Source organism: Nanorana parkeri, unplaced genomic scaffold (assembly GCF_000935625.1).
Source record: "Nanorana parkeri isolate BGI_ZX_2015 unplaced genomic scaffold, ASM93562v1 scaffold320, whole genome shotgun sequence".
In the NCBI taxonomy this organism is placed as follows: domain Eukaryota; kingdom Metazoa; phylum Chordata; class Amphibia; order Anura; family Dicroglossidae; genus Nanorana; species Nanorana parkeri.
In genome coordinates this window covers 915068-942034 of record NW_017306588.1, presented here as the reverse complement: position 1 = coordinate 942034, position 26967 = coordinate 915068, and the positions used below count along the sequence as shown (strand labels likewise).

The 26967-nt window shown below is 47.2% G+C and overlaps 1 protein-coding gene across 5 annotated transcripts in view; it reads right to left on the bottom strand.

Annotated features, from left to right (window-relative positions):
* CLASP1 (cytoplasmic linker associated protein 1) overlaps positions 1-26967 on the bottom strand; it is a 169814-nt gene that overhangs the window by 44962 nt on the left and 97885 nt on the right. For 3 of the 5 annotated variants that reach the window (XM_018558094.1, XM_018558095.1, XM_018558097.1), the window contains 8 exons: positions 22987-23090; positions 20944-20967; positions 14468-14712; positions 14316-14379; positions 13750-13752; positions 11472-11635; positions 9745-9823; positions 8089-8232 (listed from right to left, as the gene is read on the bottom strand). In XM_018558094.1, the coding sequence (XP_018413596.1) occupies positions 8089-8232; positions 9745-9823; positions 11472-11635; positions 13750-13752; positions 14316-14379; positions 14468-14712; positions 20944-20967; positions 22987-23090 (827 nt within the window). Of the gene's footprint in view, positions 1-8088; positions 8233-9744; positions 9824-11471; positions 11636-12509; positions 12513-13749; positions 13753-14315; positions 14380-14467; positions 14713-20943; positions 20968-22986; positions 23172-26967 lie in introns of all 5 variants that reach the window. The other 2 variants (XM_018558093.1, XM_018558092.1) reach the window with 2 other exon arrangements.

Sequence of the window (26967 nt, the reverse complement as noted above, 5' to 3'; positions counted from 1 at the left end):
TGTCAGTCTCAGTTTTGGTACAAAAGCCCAAGCTCTTTACTAATGAACAAAAGGAGACACAATGTCACCACCCAAAATTTAAAGTATATCTAAAACCAAATCACAAAAATCTAAATTTTTACATGTTAATCTAATTACAAAAAGTAATTTTGGTTAGAACTTGCAGTTTTCAATAAAATATCTGGAGGTCCTGCCATTAGGGTTCTTGTTCAGGCACATCCTGTTATAGGGTGACAACATTCTGTCTCTTAGTTGTGCTCCTGCGTTGTCACCCTGTCACAAGTGTTCCTGGTGGAGAATACAAGTGACTGTACAGACAAAAGTTACACAGCCATCGTCCACGGTTGTCACCACCAATAAGCCCGTGTTGTAACAGAACTGGTCTTAGTTAGGGATGTGGACCGCATCTGTGCAAGCGAAGAAGAGGTGATTGGGTCCAGTAATGTCACAGGCTATTTGCCTGTATTGCGCATGTGTCAGCGGGTCCACAAAATGTACAGGCAAGGCGCCTGAATTGTATTTATATTTTGATTATGTGATAAGTGATGTGGTTGCAGGCGCCTTGCCTGTGAATTGTGTAAAAGTCAGTAGCTTTCCCGCACAGGCGCTCGTGTTATTTTTTGCCTAGGCTGTGAATTTCATGGACTCGCTTCCCCGCAGATGCGCAATTATCGGTGAAATTTCTGGACCCGATGAGCGGTTCTGAGCTTGCACGTTGAGCCAACGCCCCCTCCACGAAGTGCCGTGTGGGTCCAGATTTCTAACGGGTCCAGCATTCTACCAAAACACCGGCCCAGTGCAATGATGAGCAGCTGATGCGGGACTATGTGCATGAAGTCAGAAGCGACTAATTTGACGGAGGAAATCGGGAGATGTTGAAACGATGGAAAAGCGTAAAAAAATGGTTTAAAAACAAACAAAAAAATAAAATAAAAAAAAAGATATGACAAAGAGTTTTTGATGTGCAATGCACAGAGCAAACTAAATGACATCAATTAAGGTTTCCATCTTTTACAGGAGACTCTCCAATCTGTCCCAGGCATGCTCATGCGGTTAGGAAGCTGAACGATATCCGCCAGCCAATCCCTGCACTGCATTTTAGCTGCTCGTCTCTCGGAAAGAAAAAAGGTAAAATGTGATATTTATTAATTTCATTAGCACCGGATCTTAAGACGTCCTATAAACCAGACTGAAGTGTTTTGAATGTGATTTGTTTAACCCCTTCGTGACGGGAGATGTACACACTACGTCCCGCCACAAAGTGCCTATATGACTGGCCACGTACACTGTACGTGACGAGTTAGTTAAGGCTCTGTAATGCCGGTGACCGCCGATTCTCGGTATTGAGGCATTCATTAATGAAATAGTTAAGCTTATGTAAAAGCTTCTTTCTTTCATTAAAAGAGAACTATGAGGTGAGTGCTTTTCACTCAGCCTCATAATCTGAGCCGACCTGTGACAATGAGACTGTCACAGGTCGGCTCAGTAGATCGGGAGGCGAGAGAACACATACCGGCGCTCGCTCACTTCTCGATCCCGTCACTGCAGAGAGACGTAACAGGGGAGTGACTGGATTCTCCCCTCCCCGCTCCGATCCTCCAGCGCTGACTGGCGGAACGGACGGGGGAGGGTACAGCTGGCTCTGCCTCTAGATAGGCAGAGCCAGCCGTCACTCACGCAGCTGGGCGGATCCAGACATAATTGTCTGGATCCGTTTCAGCTGCGGCGTCTCGCGGTTTACCGAGCTTTGGGTGACGGGAGGACGCTAGTTTGTGTCCTCCCGTTACCCTTCGGAGAACTTTGGGGAAAAGCCCTGACCCCATAGTTCTCCTTTAATAAAAGAATGAAGCCGTTACATACAAATACGGGATCGCTAAATAGAGATCCCGTATCTGACAGCTGAAGATAGCAGAGAGGTAGCAGAGTGAGTCACCTCTCTGCTATTCGTTTTGACAGCTCCATAGACAGGCCGAAGTTTATGATACATTTCAGGCACAGGAATATCGCAATGCATCTCTGTGCCTGAAATGTATCACTTCTGATCGTCTGAGCAGGATCAAAAACCTTTAGGCTGGGTTCACACCTGGGCGTTTTTTAGCGCTGATCGAAGCGCTGAAAAACGCCAAGCGCTCAAAATAGTACTTAAGCTTCTTTGGGGCGGATTTCGGTGCGTATCCATTGGTATTCCGGAGTGTGGCTCGGGGTTAACAAAAAACAGTAACCCCGAGCCACATTCGGGAATACAGCGTAGGTCTTACCTTGTCCGCGATCCCCGCTGTGTCCTCCGGCCGCTGTCGTCTTCCGTCCCTTGCGAGCTGCCGCGTTTAAAAGTTTAAAAAGAAAAAAAAAAAATCATACCACCAGGGAGGTTAAAAAACGAGCATCGAACGCGCGTTTCATTGAACAAAAAAACGTGCTAAAAAAAACCGCGCCTATAGGAACGCCCAGGTGTGAACCCAGCCTTAGTGAGATCTGATTCTGACATGCTGTCAGGATCACTCTCTAAGGTTATTGTTAGCTGTGCCTAAGTTTGGAGCAGCCTAATAATAGCCACAAATTAAAAAAGTTAATTTATAGCGACTGCTTGATATAAACTGGGGAGAGAAAAAAAAGTTATTTTTTTTTTACATTTTTTATACTATAGTTATAAAAAAAAAGTAATAATAATCAAAACTTGTGAAAAAAGTGTTTTCTTTACTTTTTTTTTATATTTTATTAGAAGTGAGGCGTTAGGTACACGTTCGTTATCATTATATAGCCCTATCTGTCCTCTAAAAAACAATATATAATGTGTGCGGGTACATTTAGTAAGAAAGTATATCACTGACGTGGAAGAATCACACAGCAACAATGTAAAAAGTGTGTCGGTCATTTATGAACAGAAACTGAAAACTAGCTCAGTCATGAAGGGGTTAATATGGGTTCAATGCGAGTGAGCGATATGATCCGGAGAGAAGGTGAATTCCTGGGAGACGGATTGCACAATTCTATTGGTGCGTGTGACGCCCCGGGAGGAATTGCCGCTTGTTGCAGTGATTTATTATTTCACTAACTAGTAAATGTGGAACTCGCAGTCCGGAGAGCGGATTGCCCGGAGGAGGCCATGCTGGTTTATAGCTCACAATCTTACACACCGCTTCACAAACGTGAACGCAAAACCCATTACAGGTTAATGGGAGGAAAGCTCATTTGTGGGATCAGGTGCAGGAGGCGGATTATTAGGTCTTTTATATGCGCTGCCCGCTGCAAAAGGCACTAATGGGATCAGAGCGAGGAGGGCAGATGGACAATGCGACAAGATGCAGAATAGACCTTCAGCATCAAAAAAACGGGAAACATCTTCTCAGCAATACAAAGTCACCCGCTGCAATTTGTGACCAGGAGCGGACGCACCCCGAGACCGTTTAGTGTAACTTTATCAACAAACGTATCACTGACATCTCACTAATCATCATATTTATGACTTCCTGACGCGGGTGATTAAATGTGTTCTCCTCGTAACGGGAGACAAACCGATAAAATGTCGGTTTGCGTTCCGGTCCAGTGCGATCTGCAAAAATGCAGCATTTTGCCCCTGTTCTAGAAGATTTGCTGCACTTATATCTGAGCAGCCTGGAAGTAGAGCGAGAACTATACGAATCCCGACATGTAAACCAGCCGATCTGATGGGTTCAGAGGAAAGTATGCATGCGGGTGGTTATAACCCGGGTAAGTTTATTGTGCCCGGAGTTGGGCTTTAATTTTTGCATATAACAATTAGCAGCGTATCTCCAGCACTGACTCAGATGCCCGGGGGGATGGAAGAGTTGGTTGCTGGTAATGATCAGGTCAGGGGGTTCTATCTCAGTTTTATAGACACACAAACCTGACCGCCTTCATTTTCATGTCTGATGAGCCGGTTTTACAACTTCGTCATCTTTGCTCAAGTTACTAAAAATCAAAAGGAGCTATTTTGGGTCAAAAGCAAAAAGAAAAGAAAAAGCTGTCAGACATGATGGCTCAATTGTTTTGCTTGTGTTTAACCACTTAGGTCAGGCGGTGCACAGAAACTATACATCACCTGTACATGTCATATTGCCCCGGGCCGGAGCGTGCGTGTGTGTGTGTGTGTGTGTGTGCGTGCGTGTGTGAATATAGTCGTCCTAAACAGAAACATGAACCTGTCAGCATTATAAAATTATTTCAACTAAAAGTCCTTTCTGAGAGCGGAAACCACAAGGGACTGCTATAGTCTTCATCTTCGGGCCCCCAAAATACAGGGTATCCCATGGGCGCCAGTGGGAGGATTGCTGTGCAGAAAACAGCAGGGCAGTGGAACGCTCACATGTTTGAATAGATCTGTGGAACGTATTTTTAGGCGACACAATCGATATTGTTCTCTGGAGTTCAGATTTAGCAATTCCATACTCTCAAAAACTATTTACATATATTGCTTTAGATGTATTTAAAAGGAGAATTACGAAGCAAGTGATTTCCACTCAGCCTCATAGTTCGAGCCGACGTGTGATAATGAGACTGTCACAGGTCGGCTCAGTAGATCGGGAGGTGAGCGAACACATACCGGCGTTCGCTCACTTCTTGATCCTGTCCCTGCAGAGAGCGGTGACTGTCACTCACGGCTCCCTGCAGGGATTCCCCCCCTCCCCGCTCTTCCAGCCCTGACTAGCAGAACTGATGGGGGCTCTGACTCTAGATAGGCAGAGCCAGCTGTCAGTCACGCAGCTTGGTGGATCTCGACAGTAATGTCGGGATCCGTCCCGGCTGCGGCGGTCTCAGTACAGCTGGCGGTATACTGAGATTTGGGTCATGGGAGGACGCTAGTTTGTGTCCTCCCGTTACCCTAAGGAGAACTATGGAGAAAAGCACTGACCCCGTAGTTCTCCTTTAAGCAAATGTCAGCCAGAGAAACAGCCCTGATCTTCCTGCCAATCTGACCTCAGCAGTGGTCCATGGACACCTGGAGGTGGCAAAATGAGTAAGAAACTGTATTCAATTGTACAGATTTGATCAAAAAAGATTCACATGGGTGAAAGTTCCCGCTACATGATACACCAAAGACTATCCTTGCTCTTGTGGTCTACATTTTATAAATGTTCTCTGTCCCTCATCTTTCCCTGTGACCAGGGCCTGAGATTTGTCATAAGGCCACACCGAGCATGTGGAAGTCACCTGCGCTGAGATCTATTGCAAATTATGAGACATTCACCCTGATGTGACTGTACGCGAATGATTTCATCATTGTGGAAGGTGATGAAAAGTAAACATTGTGTGGAACACACACAGTGTAAAAATTCTGGGACAGTAATAAAAATATAATAACCACCAGGGTGAGCGGTGTTATACTCACTTTGATAAGGACATGACTAAGAAGAGATACAATATTGGTGTGATCTGAGCAGCCGGCAATCTGACAGGTTCATCCATCACCCAACACACCAGAATCTACTTATCCAGACCATGCGCGGCCTTACACCATCAATATTCTTATATTTATACAGAAAGATGCATTTCATACACTACCCAGGCTCCTCCTAATGGGATACACAATCACTGGTTCTGTCCATTCTTAAAGCTCACAGTGTGCAGTGAAATCAGAGGAAGCAATTTCAGTTCAGGAGAGGAGCCGGTACAACTGTGCAAGACTGAAGGGAAGGATGGAGGTCAGATAGAAGACTGAAGGGGAGGACGGAGGTCAGATAGAAGACTGAAGGGGAGGACGGAGGTCAGATAGAAGACTGAAGAGAAGGACGGAGGTCAGATAGAAGACTGAAGAGAAGGACGGAGGTCAGATAGAAGACTGAAGGGGAGGACGGAGGTCAGATAGAAGACTGAAGGGGAAGGACAGAGGTCAGACTGAAGGGAAGGCCGGAGGTCAGACTGAAGGGGAGGACGGAGGTCAGATAGGAGACTGAAGGGAAAGGACGGAGGTCAGATAGGAGACTGAAGGGGAAGGATGGAGGTCAGATAGGAGACTGAAGGGGAAGGACGGAGGTCAGATAGGAGACTGAAGGGGAAGGACAGAGGTCAGATAGAAGATGGAAGGGAAGGCCGGAGGTCAGATAGGAGATTGAAGGGGGAGGACGGAGGTCAGATAGGAGATTGAAGGGAAAGGACGGAGGTCAGATAGAAGACTGAAGGGGAGGACGGAGGTCAGATAGGAGACTGAAGGGAAAGGACGGAGGTCAGATAGGAGACTGAAGGGGAAGGATGGAGGTCAGATAGGAGACTGAAGGGGAAGGACGGAGGTCAGATAGGAGACTGAAGGGGAGGACGGAGGTCAGATAGAAGATGGAAGGGAAGGCCGGAGGTCAGAGACTGTCCATCCCACCAACTGCATAATGTTCATGGCCAGCAATGTGGTCGGCGACAGGAGGTGGTCCGTGGCCAGGTTGCGTCAATCTATACATAAAATGTTTTTCTACAAAAAAGCATCTGCAAGTGTGAGACACTTTATCTTCTTCTGGTTATAAGAAACAAAATGAAATCTCTGGCGAGTAATATTTTACCAGATTTCTCCAATCAGCGTGGAATTACATCCGCGTGAACAGATAAGAGCAGAACATTGTATTCCTGGCAGAAGACAAACATCATAAAGTCATTGAGGTGCTGAGCTCCACTTCGGCCTAAACTCATTTACCTCCAGATGGCAGGAGCTGGCACGAAGACAAACTGCGCCAGTCTGCAATCCGTATGCCGAGGTCTAAATACACGCAGGATACGGCTCGCGCTATAAAGATGACACACGGCTAATTTACTAAGCAGGGTGACGCTTCCATCACAAAGACAAAACCAATCAAAGCCATTCCATATGCAGAGCAGCAAACTATGGACACACGGCACATTCATTCGTAGAAGCTGCAGAATCAGGAAAATAAGATTTTTTATAGAAATATTAGAAGGATTCTTCCGTGTATAGAGTGCTGATGGATCGGTCTTCTGGACGGGGAAAGATTCTACGGAAATAAACTTAGCTCTAAATTTTAAACAATTGCCTTTTTTACTATTTGATTCAGAGGTCACGTTACTGCCGAGTACCGCTCCCCTTATGCAGCTCGGCAGGCTGGGGGCGAAGAATGCAAAAGATGCTCGGCAGCTTCTGCTGACATCACAAGTCCAAGAGAAGACCCGTGGAACCCCTACTAGGGCTGTAGGCAAGGATACAAAGATGGCCGACATCCCTCGCCAGAAGCCACTGTACTCACACTGTGCACTGAGGCGTGTGTATTCTGACTGCAGTACTACAGGTACCACATCCTCTATCTCACGTGTCAGAAGATACATGACTGACCACAATGGGATGGATCTGCTTCTGTGCTTAGCGTGGTGAGTAACACATAGGAAGGGGTTGAGCTGGACCGAACACGCATTACACAGACACGACCCACTATTGTCACCATCAGGAAACCCGCCCTGAGAAATGCCATGCAGCCATCGTTGGAGTGCATGTAGACAGGAAGAGGCTGCAAGAGATCAGCAGCACTGAGAAGATACAAAGTTCTATAATTTGGCGCTAAAGTTGCTAGAGGGCCGGACCATTATAAATAGGGAAGCGGGTTGGTTTGATTGGAATGATTGTTGGCGCTCGGAGCCATGGAGCGAGTATCAGCAAAACAGCAGAATTCGTTACATGTACAAGAGCAGCTCATTGTTAAAGTGTTTAAAGACCGGACTGCCAGCCGAAAATCTGGGTCTGAGCGTGCGAATTGTGGCCGCCAGCGACTAGTCAATGTTAGGGCAGAACGGGGGAGGGGCAAGACTGGTACAAGACAACAGAAGGGTAACAGTGCCGTGTCAGATTCCTCGCATCACCTTTCATCATCTCGTGGAGTCACCAGGCGGCCCAACGAAGTACTGATGGGGGGGTCATAATAATCTGGCCACTCAGTGTATATGGAATGGATTATACAACAAGCTCTGGCAAACTATGTCAGGGTTTACATCTACTTTATACATTACGAGACATTGCACGGAGCTCTGTGTTCGAGGTGCTCGTGTCTGCTTATCATACAGAACCGGCAGATATTTGGAAGAGATCACAGAGGACCATAACCGGATCAGACGCACATCATGTACACAGCGCACACTCACCTTCCTGACATCTGAGCTCTTTGGTTCGGTTGTCCATGTGATGATCCTGGAGACCGCTAACCGCGTCTCGCTGGAGTTCACAAAGTCTGTAGGATCCATCTGCCGGGCCAGCGACTCGATGTACTTTAAGATGGCGACTTTCACCTACAGAAAACCCCAAATGTATTACCAGAGAGAAGCGGAAAAAAATGAAAAAATATTAAATTTACCTAAAAGCTGAAATGCGGCCTACATAAAGCATTGCCTCATACAAGGGCCGCGGGTATTCGAACTGGAATCTTGGTGAGCTCTGGGACTTTCTTCCAGGTCTGAGCAGTATTCCACCAAAAAACAATTCCGACACTTTACCTTTAGGCCAGAGCTTCCTGCAATTATGACCGGTCACTGCTGCTCTTTCCCCTCCTGTAGTTTTCGGCACGTAGCCTGTAGAGAAGGGCTGGGCAACTCCAGCTGTTGTGGAACTACAAGTCCCATGATGCATTGCAAGACTGACAGCCACAACTCCCAAGAGGCATGCTGGGATTTGTAGGTAACACATAGCTGAAGGGCCGAAGTTGCCCACCCCCGCTGTAGTAGTTGGGGCCTGCTGCACCCCTCTCACAGCTCTGCTCAGGTTATGTGCAGCACACATAATATCCGAGTTTGCAAAAGCATTTTGGTGCACAAAGTAGATTTATATCCCTGGAAGCCCTTTGAATACACTAACATTCTTTGAGGCTGGATGTGAGCTTTAATGACCTGACCCCGTCCCCGTGGAGATCTCCCCTTATGTCCTGTCCCACAAACTGACAGCCAAAGACAGGTTTTGATATTAAATCTCTCCAACAGGGAAAAGAAACTGCACACTATACCGATTTTGGTGCAGATTTGAGCCCATGCTATTTTTATGTTTTGCGGTTTGTGGCTTCGTGTGCAAGTTACACCCGCACCACATATGCAGCGTGCGTTAATGCAGTGTGCTTTAAAGGAGAACTACGGGGTCGGGGCTTTTCCCCATAGTTCTCTTAGGGTAACGGGAGGACACAAACTAGCGTCCTCCCGTCACCCTAGGCTCAGTATATAGGGAGCAGCAGCTCCCTATATACTGAGACGCCGCAGCTGACCCCGACAATTGTGCCGGGATCCGCCCAGCTGCGTGAGTGACAGCTGGCTCTGCCTATCTAGAGGCAGAGCCAGCTGTACCCGCCCCCTCCCCCGTCCATTCCACCAGTCAGCGCTTGAGGATCGGAGCGGGGAATCCAGTCACTTCCATGTCATGGCTCTCTGCAGTGACAAGATCGAGAGGTGAGCGAACGCCGGTATGTGTTTGCACAATTCCCGATCTACTGAGCCGACCTGTGACAGTCTCATTGTCACAGGTCGGCTAGGACTATGAGCTGAGTGAAAAGCACTTTTTGGTCCTTTAAGGTGCACTGCGTTAATGGAGTAAGGCCAAATAATACAATTCTATTTTAAACCGACTATAAATCAAACAGCCGGACTTGGCATGAAAACCCTTCGCTGGAGAAAAGATTGTGGATCTGAGAAGTCACAATACTGCTGCAACAACTTTCCTCACGTCACGCCACATACACGGCTGTGCACATTGCTGTGACCGGACAGAAGAGCGATTGATTCATTATCTTATCTCCGGGTGTATAGAAACCAAATACCAACCTTGAGATTCGGCGTCTGAGTCTGATCCACGATGAACCGCATCAAAATGTTAAACTGCTGATCAAACGGGAAGGAATCCCTGCCGAGACAAAAGTGAACTCAGTCAGAGTAATAGGAGACGAAATATCAGATCAATGGCGTGTGCCGGTCAATAAATAAAGGCAGTCCATGGAATATGGTATGAGAGCCCCTGTACACCTCTATCTGCAGCCACAAACCCTTCATGATTCTTCACTTTGTGTGTTCTTCAGGCCTCGTCGAGTCTCACATTTTACTGGTTGTCACAGGCCATCAATACAACCAAAAGCCACATGTAAAGCACAAGGGCAACAAATAAAAACAAAATTGGCCGGAGAGAAAGACCTAAACTTTAGTCTAGTTTTGCATTCCTTAAAAAACCCATGAACTTGTGTATTTTTCTTTGCGTTTTTAATGTAGTTGAAGTGTTAGACCCCCCGGCAGGTTTTTATTGATATGCGTGTCCTCGCTGGGTACCCTCTCCATCAGAACCCGTCCACACCATGGCAATGAACTAAACGCACAAACTATTATTATTACATAGTATTTATAGAGCGCCAACAGTGTGCGCAGCGCTTTACAATGTAAGGAAGACATTACAATATAATTCAAGACAAGATGGTGAGGAGGGCCCCGCCCCTGAGGGCTTACAATCTGAAAGAGGAGGGGCCAGTGATACATGAGGAGGGAGCTGTGTGGGGATGAATTGTTTGAGAACGTGATGGTTGAGCGGTTAGGTTGAGGTGGGATCGGCTTCCCTGAAGAGATGTGTTTAGGGAAAGCCTAAAGGCAGTCAAGGTGGGAGACAGACGTATCTAAGGGAGATAAACTATATCGTACTACTTTTATCACTGCAACGCACGGCCTCCAGGAGGTATGTCTGTGTGCCAGCCAAATGAACGGCAACGCAATGCACCTAGTGCACGATACTGCATGCACTGTTTAGCATTTAGTGCAAAGCTAGGGTGTGGTGGCCGTTGTCACCGATACACAAAGTGACGGGAAGCTCAAAAAACTTATCAGGAATAGAGGGTAAATCATTCAAATGGAACCCCTGTTCGGGTGACAACCGAGAGGGGAACCCCCCCCCCCTCAGTCTGCAGAGCCTTTCTCCCACTCCCTGTTGCGTCTGCAGGACAGATCGCAAAAACAAGTTCATCTAACAAGGGATTTAAATGCACATTAAATTAATTTCAAAATGCTTTTAATCTGCCTTTATATTAAACTTCACACAATCTCTTCTGCCACGGAAAAGAGACAGAGGAAGGAGGTCCTCCACCCCGATACATAATGCTGTCAGTCTAACGTTTTTTAGGGACTGGGGCCTGGAGTAGGGGAGAGACACTGGTAGGACAGCTTACAGGAGGCAGAGAGTACCAGGAAGACCTCATCAGTGTGACCATGCTCATTTATGGTCTATATTTATATGGTATATTTATGAGCTGGCAGGTAACACAGGTAGCTTTGGATCTACAACAGGGGATAGTAACTAAAATCCATTCCTTGGAGTCCACTTTGGAACGCAGGAAGTGTCCTTCAATGGAGAAATAAAACAATATGGCCAAAGGTCTAACCCTTCCCAAGTCTATCCAAAACCAAATGCTTTGCCTTTAAAAAATCAATATGGAAATATCCTCATGTGGTCAATAAGGAAACATGGTGCCTTCTAATAAACAGCGAGTCCTGTATGTTAGTCTTCGTGCTCTCACCTTGTCACGTCGAGTGCTTTCTGGACTTTGGCCTGCACCGAACCCAGCAGGTCGGCCCCCATTTTCTTCAAGAGTTGGGTCAGTAAAATGAACAACCAGTCCTGCAGGTCGTCCTTGTGAATGATGACGAAATCCACCAGGGTTTCCAGGAACATGCTGAACACCTGCCGGCAGCCATGACAGAGGTTAGAGTATGTCGGAGAGCTCACAATCAACACAGTACATAGGACTGAACAAACCCCAATGGGCAGGGGAGAGTAAACGTAATCAGGAGGTTCCACCGGCTCCCAATATAAAGGCTCCTAATGTGTCCTCCCATTACCCTGAGAACTATGGGGAAAAGCACTGACCCCGTAGTTCTCCTTTAATGCTGAAAGTTTCCAAAAACAGCTCTTCTCTCTTCCGGTTTGGCTTTCAGAATGTCAGAAATGCCATAAAAACCGAGAAGGTCGATAAAAAAACAAAATTACCAATTTTTTTTACAGGAGCCCAATGACCCAAAACTGGATTCCATGTACTGGGACGTCCAATGTATTCAAAGCGAGGAAACGCTGGATCAGAGAACCGCTTCATGGGAACAAAACAAACGATTCATAAGCATCAGAACTGAAAATCATTCACACAGCAACTTCTACCTTCATGTGGACACAAAAAAGAAAAACAGAAGGCTGGTCTAAGATGTCTCGGGAATAATAAGCCTCCTAAATCCGCCAATATTTGTGTTTTATTCATGACTCAAACATGTTGGATGTCTTCCCTCACCTGCATTACATTTAGACTGAGCTACATTCACCACAGTACAAATAAAACACTCCTACCCAACACAGAAAAGACAAAAGGACACGTACAGATTCACATTTTGTGTCCACTGAGATCAATGAACATTATGAAGAGTGCGGACGCCGTTCACACGTCACAAAATGCAAATCGAAAAGAAATTCTCTTCTGAAGAAAATTCCAATTTAGAAAACAAACATTTGGATGGAATAAGGAGATGGACAGACATGGAGAAATATACAAGGCAGAAATATCACTTACTCTCTGGTGTGAGATCCACAGCAAGGCAGAGCATGCAATAAAACAAACCACACGTTAGTTTCTTCATGAATACGGAGCTCACATTTACCTATTTTACGAGGGACATCAGCGGCAATGGAAAATCTGCCTATTGACTGAATCTAGACTCCCGATCAGCCGCATCAGAATTGGAGTAACACATCAAAGGCTAAGAGCTTCCTAGAACTTTTTACTTCACATACACAATGATTAGAGAACTATCATTCTCTCTCTGCTGGACCTTTATATAGCTTGTAATAAAATACCAATATCAAATGCTCCTTGTTGGGATCTGAATAGATGAAGCAGCTCTACAATGCGACGCAGATGTAAAAAGATTGTAGACACCCTTAAGCCAAGCGGTATAATGCTATTGAGCGGCGGGGACAATCGCAGCCAAGGGTTCCCGAGCGGCGGGGTCAAGCGCAGCCAAGGGGTCCCGAGCGGCGGGGACCAGCGCAGCCAAGGGGTCCCGAGCGGCGGGGACCAGCGCAGCCAAGGGGTCCCGAGCGGCGGGGACCAGCGCAGCCAAGGGGTCCCGAGCGGCGGGGACCAGCGCAGCCAAGGGGTCCCGAGCGGCGGGGACCAGCGCAGCCAAGGGGTCCCGAGCGGCGGGGACCAGCGCAGCCAAGGGGTCCCGAGCGGCGGGGACCAGCGCAGCCAAGGGGTCCCGAGCGGCGGGGACCAGCGCAGCCAAGGGGTCCCGAGCGGCGGGGACCAGCGCAGCCAAGGGGTCCCGAGCGGCGGGGACCAGCGCAGCCAAGGGGTCCCGAGCGGCGGGGACCAGCGCAGCCAAGGGGTCCCGAGCGGCGGGGACCAGCGCAGCCAAGGGGTCCCGAGCGGCGGGGACCAGCGCAGCCAAGGGGTCCCGAGCGGCGGGGACCAGCGCAGCCAAGGGGTCCCGAGCGGCGGGGACCAGCGCAGCCAAGGGGTCCCGAGCGGCGGGGACCAGCGCAGCCAAGGGGTCCCGAGCGGCGGGGACCAGCGCAGCCAAGGGGTCCCGAGCGGCGGGGACCAGCGCAGCCAAGGGGTCCCGAGCGGCGGGGACCAGCGCAGCCAAGGGGTCCCGAGCGGCGGGGACCAGCGCAGCCAAGGGGTCCCGAGGGGAAGGGTCAAGCGCAGCCAAGGGGTCCAAGGGGAAAAGTTAAGGGCAGCCAAAGTCCTGAGCGCCAAGGACAGTCAAGGTCACGTGCAGTGGAGTCATGTACAAACAAGTTCCCACACGCTGCGGACAAACATGGTCAAGTTCCCACGCAGTGGGGTCCAATGCAGCCAATCTTTTTTACACCGAGGCAACTATGCCCTATGGCCCGCATGTTGTTATCAAAAAGCACAGTAAATCTTTCTTCTCACTAAACCAACCAGCCCAACGTCACTCATCTCCTATGCACGCTCTGGTAGTGAGTAGTGATCGGCTACTTGCGAACACGCCCGAGCCCATCACTAGTAGTGAACACACTGGTAATGCTCATCCTAGAGAGCAGCACGGTATCCTGTGAACTCGGGAAAAGCTCCACCAGGAAATGATTTGCTGCCTCCAGCATGAGCAGTTCTGTTGGCCATCTTGTGGCTTTCCTGGATCAACCATCTCCATACTCAGATATTCATCATGCAGACACCCCCATGCTCGGCATGCAGCACACCATGCAATCAGTACAGCTATGTAATGCAGAGCCGCTGCATCCCTACATAGAGAGATCAAATTCTGCAAACTAGAGACGCTTCATTATAAATCTACAACATTCGACTCCTACAATCGTAGGCTCCATATAAAATAACAATATATACCTTGCTGTGCGGATCAGCAAACATCCGAGTGAATATCTCGCACAATCTTTTCAGCTCCACGCGGCTAGAAATATATATAAAAAAACACCCGTTACTCCACTCAGATCCCAAAATAGAACGCACAGAAAAGAAACACTTGGCTCTCGATTTACCTGAGCGTCCGCTGACTTTTGAGCAGGTTTTGTAGTCCCATCAGTCCCTCCTTCCTCTCTGAACAATTGGAAATAGCGCAATGATTGAGGACCTCCGCCACGTCCTCTGTCTGGCGCAGGTAGTGCGGAATCCCCCCGTTCCGTGATCCATAAGACCTTTCTGAACATGCGCTAGATGCGTCACTGTTAGCGTCGTCATCAGAATACATCCCGTACGGCTCATAGCGCCTTCTCACGGGCTTTTTCTGCAAACGAAAACCAAAAACATTCCATCACGCGATCTTCTGTTACATATCACTTACAACTTCCTTTTACTGAGACAGTGTTTCAGCACGTCAGTCCTATTTAAAGACTCCTGCATGTAAAACAAGTCAAAGTGCATCCATATGCCAGATTTGTGTTAGATTCTTTATTATATCCGTCTCTTCTGGTAGAGAGCAATGGTGGCCAACGCCCTTATGTTGGTGATGGAGGCAACGAACCCACAAAAATGACAGCTTGCTCATAAAACATTTGAGTCTTTTCTTCTAGAGTAACTAGTTAAAAGAGAACTATGAGGTTAATAATTTCCACTCATCCTCATTAGATAGGCAGAGCCAGCTGTCAATCACTCAGCTGGGGGGGATCTCGACAGCATTGTCGGGAACCGTCCCGGCTGTGGCGCTCTCAGTATAAGCTGTAGCTTGCTATATACTGAGCTTTGGGTCAGAGGAGGATGCTACTATATGTCCTCCCGTGACCCTTAAGAGAACTATGGGGAAAACACTTACCCCATAGTTCTCTTTTAAGTAAACTTTACATTAGTCTAAACATTAAAAAGTAAATATTCTACCTTAGACCTGACTCCACAAGATACCACATGCCACAAAACGCCTTTTCTGTGCCCCTTCCTGCCTCAGTTCCCCTTTGTTATCAGGGCCCGACTATCAATGACTTGAGGGCTCCATTAACTTCAATCCTCCCGGCCACAGAGCTGTCTTGCTGGAATGGCAGCTGGCGGGGTTAAGTTGAGAAACGTGAGGAAGTCAAGCCTCTATCACAGTGAAACCAAATTCTTGGCCACAGTGATAGTTCTGAAAGTTAGAGATGAGTTTTCCTTATTGGGTTACAGGCAGTGCTGGGCTGAGGGGTAGTCAGAAGAGGTGGCCCACCTTGGGCACTTTAGCAGAGAGGGGCACAAAAATGGCAGGACCTACAACTATACTACTGAAGCCTATAGAGGGGGAGGGGGTGCGCCTTGGCCTTGTAGCCTTTGGTGTTAAAGGACTTTGTCACATCACCGGTTACAGGCAAGGCTCAAGCCTTTCCTCCGCTCCATAGTCCTTGTCATTTATCCTTTTATAATCAGAAGGTGTTAATGGTCCCTTTAGATCTCTGGTTCTCAACCTGTGTAACCTCAGGACCCGCATTTGTCCTTGGTCATTAAGTCGCGACCTATGTCTGCACTGCAATGGAACACATGGCATTAGGCCTTGTTCACACCAAATGCAGAGCAGATCCGGTCAGGTTTCTGCACACTAGTCTTTTAGACGCGTTTTTGATGCGTTCTGGGCTCTTTTTGGTAAAAAAAATTTAAAAAAAATTTAAGTTTAAAATGGGCTTTCAGTGTGTTCCAGGAATACATTGAATGCAGTTTTGATCCGGTCTGCACCTGCTCTGGATCTGCTCCGCGTTTGGTGTGAACAAGCCCTTAGGGTAGCGCGCGTTCCCGGGCAGGCCTACGAACTGTGGGTGGGAGGTGCGTTTGGGATACCATTTAAATGAATGGCAACGCAACACACCTCCCACACCAGAAAACAGTACTATGCGAATAACGCACTGTACTAGTGTGAACTGGCCCTTTTTATGTTCTCCCAACCTTACAAGAACTGGGGTGGATCCTCAGCCTGGGGTCCAGTGTGGGCTGCTGTGCTGTAGCTCCCTCCATAGGTTCATTGCTTGTACAGCTCCCTTGCATTAAGAGGTGTCGGGAGCCAGAATGTGATGTCAGTCCAGTCCAGGCACCTCTACAGGACATGTGAGGGAGCTGTAAGCAAAGGATGTATGGATGGAGCGCCCTCTCGGCCATAGCCCCAGCCAACCCCACCTTAAACTGACACTCAGCGCCGGGCAGCATGTTTTAAATGGCTGCTTGGCACCAGAACTGACAGTGCTGCACTAGGGGGGAGGCAGAAGAACCTCTTACCTAGTGCAGTGGAAGGCGCACGGCGACCCACTGAGCATGGGCTTGCGACCCACTTTTGTGTCACGACCCTCCAGTTGAGAGCCAAGGCTCTAGATCACCATGTAACATCACTAGAAAGGAGAATCACTGCACATCTGGATAGAATTCCAATAACTATTCACTCATTGTGTGTGTGTTGGCTGTGGGGAGGTTGGTCCAGCTCTACATTTCCCACCCAGTACAGCACGAGCCTCATCACACATCCACGCTCCCCGTGTGCTTCTCAGGACAGCAGGCCGGACGAAGCCCGCCAATCACACAAGATTCATTAGAAGATGGCTGCTCATGGCACAGCCGCTGACACCGACCTGATATAGACATTATGCAATGTGCTGAGTCAGCAGGAAAAACTGGTTCACTGCAGACATGAGTGATGACATAATGAAGATAGCTGACCTGTCTGATCTTATCACAAAATTTGAAGTACGCCCAAGCAGCGCTGAAATAGATTCTAGCTGTATTTAGGGAAGTGAACACACAGGCTTTACCACTTAATTCTGCTGAGTGCCAAGAGACGCAATGTTCTTCCTATCCAAGGTGTCACTTCTGAGAAAGCACGCCAAGTGGATGAAGTGGTGATTCGCTAGGATGCCTTATCTAATGAAAACTCTGACGCACCCTGATTCCATCGACCGTTCAGGTGATGTTTTAGCATGACATATGGAGGATCAGATCACGGAAGGTTTGGTTAAATTATTAAATCTATGGATGTTTCCTCACCAAATACACTTCTAAAACACACAACAGCAGTTCTACTACATAGAGAGGGACCGAGAGCCGATCACGTCCTCAGAGTCTAGTGCTATCATGAGGTATAGACTTTTCTCTCAGCACCCTGTTAAGGAAAAGCAAACCTTAAAGGGTCAGTCCACTCAAATACCACTTACAGGTGGATTTGAATGTGCTGAATGATTCTAAAACTGGCCTGAAGACAAATGTAGGGGGCCCTCAGGTGACTGCATGCACTGGCCTTCATTCTCTTATCAGCAGGGGACCCCAAATCCGGGAAGATCAGAACAGAAGGTTAAGAGCTGCCCGGCCCTTCCCAACACCTCACAACTGATCCTAAACTATAAACCATCGTGTTGAGGAAAGCATACCTTAAAGGGTCAGTCCACTCAAAAAAAAAAATAAACACTTACAGGTGGACTCTATTGCGCTGAATTATATCTCCTGGCCTGTCTGATTTGCTCCACCCATTATATTCTGATATAAAATTAAAGATCCAACAGGATGGCTCTCTTGTAAGGTGGGTGGGCATGTGGGTAGACCTGGGAATTCCAAGACCGGGATCTAAAACTGGCGGGAAGACAATGCAGGGACCCCTCAGGTGACTGCATGCACTGGCCTTCATTGTCTTATCACCGGGGGGGCAACAAATCTGGGAAGATCTAATAAGCAAATCTCTACCTCAGAACAGAAGGTTATGAGCAGCCCAGCCCTTCCCAACACCTCACAACTGATCCTTCACTGCAATGAGCAGCCTCGGTAACCAATACATAGCTGAAGGAGGTGGGAGTGATCAATTGTTGCTTCTGCTCCCTAAAGAGGATGCTGTGCTGTCTTAAAGTGTCAGTCTACCCAAAACATACACTTGTGCTCACCTAAAATGACCTAAAGTGGCCTTAAAGTGACATTAAACCCTCAGATTTTTTTTTAACATAAACCAATACTGTAATGTGCGCCTTACTGTAATCCATGGTAGTTTCCCTTCTCTTTGCTGATCTTCCTTTTAAATCCTCATCTCTTCTCATGCTGGGGGAGAACTTCCCTTTGGAGCTCAGGGGCTCTTCCTGTAGTGCTGGCTCAGGTTACAAGCCTATACAAACCTGCACACAGACACCATATATCCATTCCTGAGACAAGGCAGGCTGCTGCAAAACAGAAGTTCTCCCCCAGCATGAGAAGAGATACGGATTTAAAAGGAAGAGCAGCAAAGAGAAGGGAAACTACCATGGATTGCAGTAAGGCGCACATTACAGTATTGTTTTATGTTAAAAAATCTGAGGGATTAATGTCACTTTAAGATCGACTTCTCTCAAATGTTCCAGGAGCCCCAATACCTGAGGAGTTTGTTTGCCAATCTCTTCTTTAGGGAGCAGAAGCAACAATTGATCACTCCCACCTCCTTCAGCTATGTATTGGTTACCGAGGCTGCTCATTGCAGTGAAGGATCGGTTGTGCGGTTGAGTGGGAGAAATTCTTTTGATTTTCTTTTCAAATGTTCAACAAAAGAAAAGGAAACATTCTGTAGCTGCAACCGAACATCAAGATAAAATAAATGTTCCGGCTCTGAATCTGCTGCGGGGAGAGGAAGAGATTCTACGACGCCTGTGCGTTCACATCACTTATTTCTACAAACGCAGAGCAGGAACGAGCAAACCTGCGGAGATGGCCAGACACGGAGCTGACATTCTGTCACTCCAATACATCCGCAGGAGGAGCACTCGGGTCAGCACAAGGTAAAATCAGGCCAGGAAGTGTATTCAATACAATATAAACTGTCGTGCCAATTGCAAATCATGAGAATCCATGGCGTACTGGGGTAAATTTAGCAAAGTGAATTGTAATTGGCCGCTGGGATTGACCCCACTCAGCATTTAGCTTCTTGCACTGCTGATTTAATACGTGCCCAAAACATATTTACAGTAAATCTGAGTCAGCCTATTAACAGTCACATATTTACATATTCTTAACGAGAAGTAAATGGGTTTCATAACAATGCTTCACTGATCTGTGTTGCTGCAGGCATTGTGGAGTAATTCATCCTCAAAGTTTCATGCAGAAACACTGAATGCATCCCCTCTGCAGCTCTACTCCCCCTCCCAGCAGTGAATCAAAATCTAGACTCACTCTGCTAGCCTGCCCTAAGCTCCTGCTCTGTGCTTACATTATAGATCAGAAGGCTGGAATGGAGCTGATCACTGCTTAAAGGAAAGAGCATGGTGAGCCACATTCCCACTGACGGGGTAAAGCAGGGGAAGCAGAGTCACTGCTGGTAGGGTAAAGCAGGGGAAGCAGAGTCACTGCTGGTAGGACAGAGCAGGGGAAGCAGAGTCACTGCTGGTAGGGTAGAGCAGGGGAAGCAGAGTCACTGCTGGTAGGGCAGAGCAGGGGAAGCAGAGTCACTGCTGGTAGGGCAGAGCAGGGGAAGCAGAGTCACTGCTGGTAGGGCAGAGCAGGGGGAGCAGAGTCACTGCTGGTAGGACAGAGCAGGGGGAGCAGAGTCACTGCTGGTAGGGCAGAGCAGGGGAAGCAGAGTCACTGCTGGTAGGACAGAGCAGGGGAAGCAGAGTCACTGGTGGTAGGACAGAGCAGGGGAAGCAGAGTCACTGCTGGTAGGGCAGAGCAGGGGAAGCAGAGTCACTGGTGGTAGGACAGAGCAGGGGAAGCAGAGTCACTGCTGGTAGGGCAGAGCAGGGGAAGCAGAGTCACTGGTGGTAGGACAGAGCAGGGGAAGCAGAGTCACTGGTGGTAGGACAGAGCAGGGGAAGCAGAGTCACTGGTGGTAGGACAGAGCAGGGGAAGCAGAGTCACTGGTGGTAGGACAGAGCAGGGGAAGCAGAGTCACTGCTGGTAGGAGTTCAGCTACTGAAAGAATGACTTCAGTGCTTTTGCTGTGAAGTTTGTGAATTACTCAACAAAGCTCATATATTGCTGGTTAGGAATGTCCATGGCCTGGCCACAGGTTCACTTTAAGGCCAATTTACAGTTCCCTCCTCCACTAGTACTCACACAGGTATCATGCAACAACAGCACATGCAATGATGCAACTGAAGCACATATATTCTTTCCTATTAAGTGGGTGCATATCAGGATTACAGTACACATTGTCATCACATTTTTCCAGAGACGGATCCTAAACACTTTAGTGTTACTGTCATACCCTGCCAAAATGAGGATGCATGCTACTTGTTCCCAAAACAAATGCATGGGGAACCTTTCGAAGAACACAGCGCCACCATGAGACTGGGAGGACCTAAGGACTTTTCTTTCAAAATTCAAGCAGACAATAGGTAATGGTGGATATTCATCACCCGGCATTCACCATTGGGCTACACTCAAAAAACTTGTGTCTGCAAATACAGCCTCCGAAAATCTTGAACCCCAACAAGATATTGTGCAGGAGGACAAAACACTTGTGAGCTTCCAGTATGCATTCCAAGCACTGCAGACAGAGGGAAGAACCACAAGAACGGACAAGTCACTCCCGGGGGCGGGCCAAAATTGAACATAACAGAAATGGTCGTACCTTATTCCTGGGGTCTCCCAGCAGCTAAACAAGAAATTAAGAATGTTATTAGAAGAGGTTTCCAGATGGAGAGAGAGAGAGAGAGAGAGATCAGGTCATGGGGAACACAAAACAATACGTGACCGGGCTCTGCCATACAATTCCTGGGACGAGGAGCAAACACAGACAACACACAGTGGACATGGGAGCGGCACTACGCAAGTCAGATGGACATCCAGCGGCTATCGGTAATTAGGAAGGCACGGCGCTACAGATCTAAAGCTACGGACACTGGAAGGAAGAGGCAGAATTCACAGACACAGCGTACAGATGCCACCTCATGTTTTGCACGAAATAATAAAAAATATCAGTAACTGATCCACTTTACAACCAGTAGTAGGACCAGTGCCCCCTTATTAGGTACTCCAGATTGTTAACTGAAATGGCAAAGCAGCAAAGTAAGTGGTTGTGACTTGGCACCTAACGCATGCAGCCATGGCCCAGTCATATTACTTGGGCGGTAGGAATGGTGTGTGGGTGTGTGTGGGTGTGTGTGGGTGTGTGTGGGTGTGTGTGGGTGTGTGTGGGTGTGTGTGGGTGTGTGTGGGTGTGTGATCTGAGCACTTTGACCACGGGATAATTAATGTGGATGCAGATACTAAAGTCTGCATGCCATGGGCCACAAAACTGGAATCAGCGAGTGCAAATTCCCACCACAATTGGCGGATGACATTGCCTGGTCAGATGAATCTTCATTTCTGCTGCAACAGGTAGGTACGTAGGAGCAGAATTTGCTGCACACGGTATGGGGACAAATGGGAGATTTGCAGTATGAACACGTGGCCAACAAATCCGCTTAACTGTGCGGTGCTGCTGAGTCAACGTGAGCTGAAATCCCTAACATTTCCGGCACCTCGCTGAGCCCCACACCAGAGGAACTCAGGATATTCTAAATGCAAAAAGCGGGTCCTACTCAGCACTTTACAGGTGTATTTGATAAAGTGTCTGTGACAGACTGAACTGTCACTGGGGCTGCTGGAGGAGCCTCCTTCCTACTGACTATGGACCTAGAACTATGGAGACCCCCCCCCTCAGACCTCTTGGGGTTACATGGACCCATTCTCCTAGGTTTACGAGTGGAGTGAAAATACTGCCCGTTTCCCCTGACATGACATTTAAGTGACCCTGTGCTCATTATAGGCAGCAGGCTGTCTGGAGGGGCCATTGTTTATGGTGATCAAGCTCTTAGCTAATTAAGGACATTCATTAGATTCAAAGAGTGTCTGTGCTTAAGGAATTCCAATGCGGCACCCGGCTGTCTAAGGGTGGAAACTATTCAACACATTGAACTCTAATCTGATCCTGTGAGGTATAAACTCTGTGCGCTTTCTTCAATAAAGCAGATCTTGGTTTCCACTTCAACATTGGTGTTGTCTGATGATTGAGGAGTTTAGCTTTCTGTCCTAATACATTGGTTCTGTCCAATAATTAGGCAGGTTTGGGCTGAGGACACTGGAATTCAGGTTCCAGCGGAGAGGAAGCTGTTTTCTGAAGTAGGTACCAGGCGGTCCGTCACAGTGTCCACTTGCTATAATAGTTTATATAACATTATGGGACAATGTAATAGTTCTAGGGGACAATGAGACAAGATGGGGAAGGGGTAGAGACGTTTTTAACATGCTCCTGACTTCCTGTTCACTAATTGCAAAGGAGGAAACTAGCAGCTTCTGTTGTGAATTCCACTTCAAAATAGAACAAAGGACTGCAATTGTCACAGCTGTCCTCATTATAGACAGGACTGGAGGGACGGTTACATATCAGTTTTGGTTTCGTGCTCCTTTATCTTTCTTTGAGGGCTGGTATAAACCAAGATATGGGCTCTTGGATCAGATGTGAGCTCACAGAACTATAATAATACGTATATTGAACGTGTGACATCTGCCTGTTCTATGAATTCTGCCCGCAGGTGGAAAAGTCACAATGCACAATAGACACATTCTCTCTATGCAGTCATTGGACAATGGAAAACATCCATGCCAGCAAAGTACACAGCTGAAGTCTCACCAGAGCGTCTGCCACGGCAGCTTCAAGGTCTGTACTAGAGCTGAGGACCCTCATTGCGCTCATGGAGGACGGTTGTCTTCCCGCCAGGCCCATTCCATAGCGATCTAACAAAAGAAAAATAAAGCAGGATACAAGGTTATTAATGGAAGCTTGCGGGGTGGAGTTTCTGGAAAAGGAACTACTGGGGACATCTGAAGAGGAGGCATGCCCATCACCACCTTATAGAACAAAAACACCGAGACACACTGGACTCAGCAAACGCACAGGATCACAGTGTCATCACGATGTAAAGGAGAGGCACTGGCATTCTGCCCATCAGATGTCTCCAGGACATTCCCCAGGAAATCCACGGATAGGAGGTGGGTGTCTACACACGAATAGCAGGCGGACTCTGCGGATATTCAGCTGCTACACAAAATATCGCATGCCGGAAATAATAACGTAGCAGCAGCTAAAGATCCAGAGCCAGGAACCCTCGAGGGACCAGAGTTGCACTTGTCTACTCAGAAGACGAGGCCTCCGCTAGACTCTAATAGAATTATTTCACCTGTATGACAGTAACATGGTGGAGGAATGGCAGAAAAGAAAGCCGAGATGTGATGAGTTATCAGCAAAAATAAAAACAAAAGCAGGAAAGCAGATGTGAATTACTGGCCCCCGGATAATCACACGGCCACTGCTCATTATTAACATGTGACCAAGTCACTTTGGTTGGTTGTGTGAACTGTAACTGATCACTAGGGGGCAGTAACACAGCTGCAAAGAAACATGGCAAAAGTTATGTCAACATTAAACCCAAGATAACCCAGCGGGTCACCAGAATACAAAACTATCTAATAAATAAAACAAAGTAGTGTGAAGAGATAATATTACCCAAATGATAACCTATTATCCATCACCACCAATACCAGCTAAACACAATAAGGACTATTGACTTTGACGTGAACAGATAACTGAGATGTTGTTTCCCCCGAAGGTTACATTGCATCTTCAGAATAATACATAGACGAGAAAACAGGAAATATGAATCACAAATTATTACAGATGACAATTACGCTCCTTAGATTCCTTGGCCGCCAGATGGGCATTCTGTGACGTCATTGCGGGCATGCACTTTATTGGGCGGCATTCGTTAGGGGTTTCATAGACAAAATGTAATGAAGGGTGAAGATGGCTGCTCTTTATAGATTGATGTACAATGAAGATAGTCACATTGCTCACATGCAGGGCAGCCATCAGAAATTTTGGGCGTGCCCCCCCTCCTAACCCCTTACAACAGTACTCGCCGTACCCCCCTGATGGCGGCCCTGCTCACATCTCCTTGTACAGGACTCCATAAAGCAGACCTTGCATCCAAAATGTATGTATTGGGGGGGGGGGGGAATGTTTCCCTATTTTTCACCAGCAGCACTTAGGTGAGGTTAACGTCACCTACCTTCCAATGAGATCTGGGGAATGCAGAGTGATCCGAATCTCAGACATTACCGGCACTGTACTGCGGTGTCTTTTCATGAGATTTACTGTAGAAATCTCGCCTTTCCCCCTGGATCTCGACGACTGGAGGATGACGTCGCCCGCTGCACCACAGAAGCTGAATTTGTAACTAGCTTTCTCTAGGTGTATATATTTTTTATTTAATGCAGTCTTTTAGGAAGGGGGGAGGGGGGCTCACACAGAAAGTGGATCTTGCACAAAGTTATTTACAAAGAATTTCAAACACATCAAGAGGATTTCCCCTGAAAGCACCAATCAGATCAGTGTGGGAGTGTGTGGAGGACAGATACTAATGGGAATGTTGGCTGTAGCTTTATATAAGGTCATATAAAAGCTAGAACCGTGTTTAAAGCTGAAAACAGCAATGAGACCAAGATCTGTAAAACAGAAATACAAAATAAACATAAATCACCGAATGGATACACAACTCAGGCCAGAAACTACACCAAACATTAAAGTGACACTGAACTCAGGAGGTAAATCTTTTGTTTAGGTTACTCATTTGTATTGAGATTGTAGTCCATCCCGGGAGCGAGCTTGGTGCGGTGACTACTCTACAACACACATAGGGATCATGGGGAACAGACGTAGCTCCCCCTCCTGAAGGAAGGACAGCGTCAGCACCAATTTAGAGGCAGCTCCCTCCCGCCCCCCTGCCAGACACGCCCCCCCGCACGCATGCCCGCCCACCTGTCTGTGGCTCCCTGGACGGCAGAGCACAGCTGCAGCCAGGTAAGATATCCCCCGAAAATAAGACCTAGTGTCTTTTTTTGTGAAAAAATAAATAAATATAAGACACTGTCTTATTTTTGGGGAAACGCGGTATGTACATTCACGATGACTTGGGGTTATGGTCATTCTGCACCGCCGCTGTCGTCTACGCATTGGTAATGCTTACATCTTACCCTGAACGAGCTATTCATTAGGTGGTGGCGGCTCAGGACAACCTCGGCCTTCAGTCATGCTGCGCCTGGTTTTGGTTAGTACGACTAAGTGCTGCGGGGTCCATTCAAGCAGAAGAAAAGCTGGCTGCACGGTGCACTCCATTGGGATAGCTTATTGTAGCTTGCACCCAATCACGGGCCCAATCACCAAACGCGGTGAACATTGGGCAGGACACCACTGATGTGGTACAAGCTTCAAAAAACTATCCCAGCAGAATCCGGTGTGTGGCCAGCTTTTCTTCTGGTTGTAAGGGCTCATAATGGAGCGAGGACGTGCTCCCAGCGGCAAGCACCCGGACCATTCCTTTCCCGAGCCGTGGAGGAGCGGTGCTTCTATCATGTGTTCTTCTAAATGCTGCGGGGTAACAGGAACCAACGTGCAGCTGTGTGAACGAGCCCACAGCATACAATACCACTGCTTTCTGATCCCCATAGAATTATATGCAGTACAGATGTAAATGCAGTGTTATTATATGACCATGTGTCCCAATACTTAAAGTGACATTAAACCCTCAGATTTTGTAACATAAAACAATACTGTAATGTGCGCATTACTGTAATCCATGGTAGTTTCCCTTCTCTTTGATGCTCTTCCTTTTAAATCTGTATCTGTTCTCATGCTTGGAGAGAACTTCCCTTTTCAGCAGACTGCCTTGTCTCACACGGTGTCTGTGTATGGCTTGTAACCTGAGCCAGCACTACAGGAAGAGGCCCCGAGCTGAAAAGGGAAGTTCTCCCCCAAGCATGAGAAGAGATACAGTTTTAAAAGGAAGAGCATCAAAGAGAAGGGAAACTACCATGGATTACAGTAAGGCGCACATTACAGTATTGGTTTATGGTAAAAAATCTCTGAGGGTTTAATGTCACTTTAACATTGCAGATCTGAGACACCACAACTGAAACTGATCAGAATTATTAACCGAACATAAATGCCTAAAAATAAATCCTGTGTGTATTGCTACCCTGGACCAAACTAGAGCTGCAGCTAATGATTATTTTCAAAATCGATTAGTTAGCCGATTATTAAGTTCGATTAATCGGTTAATCGGATAAACAATAAAAAAAAAAAATTAAAAATGGCTCCAGTGATGGACTACTAGTTTGTATTGAGATTGTAGTCCATCACAGGAGCAAGCTAGGAGCGGTGGAAAAAAATAGTGTGGTGTGCAATATAGTAAAAAGGAAAGTGTAAAATTATACAGCAATGAATGCAGAATGGCACCGACTATAGAGGACTACAAAGCCCAGCAATAGTACATTATACAGAGCAATGCAGAATATCACCAGCTATATAGGAATACAACAAATCCCAGCAATAGTACATTATAGCTGGTGGTATTCTGCATTGCGCTGTATATTGTATTATTGCTGGGATTTGTAGTCCTCTATACAGTGCAGTGCAGAATATCACCAGCTATATAGGAATACAACAAATCCCAGCAATACATTATACATACAGTGTATAATGTATTGCTGGATGTGTATTCCTATGTATAATATACAGCACAATGTACCATCAGCTATAGAGGAATACAAATCCCAG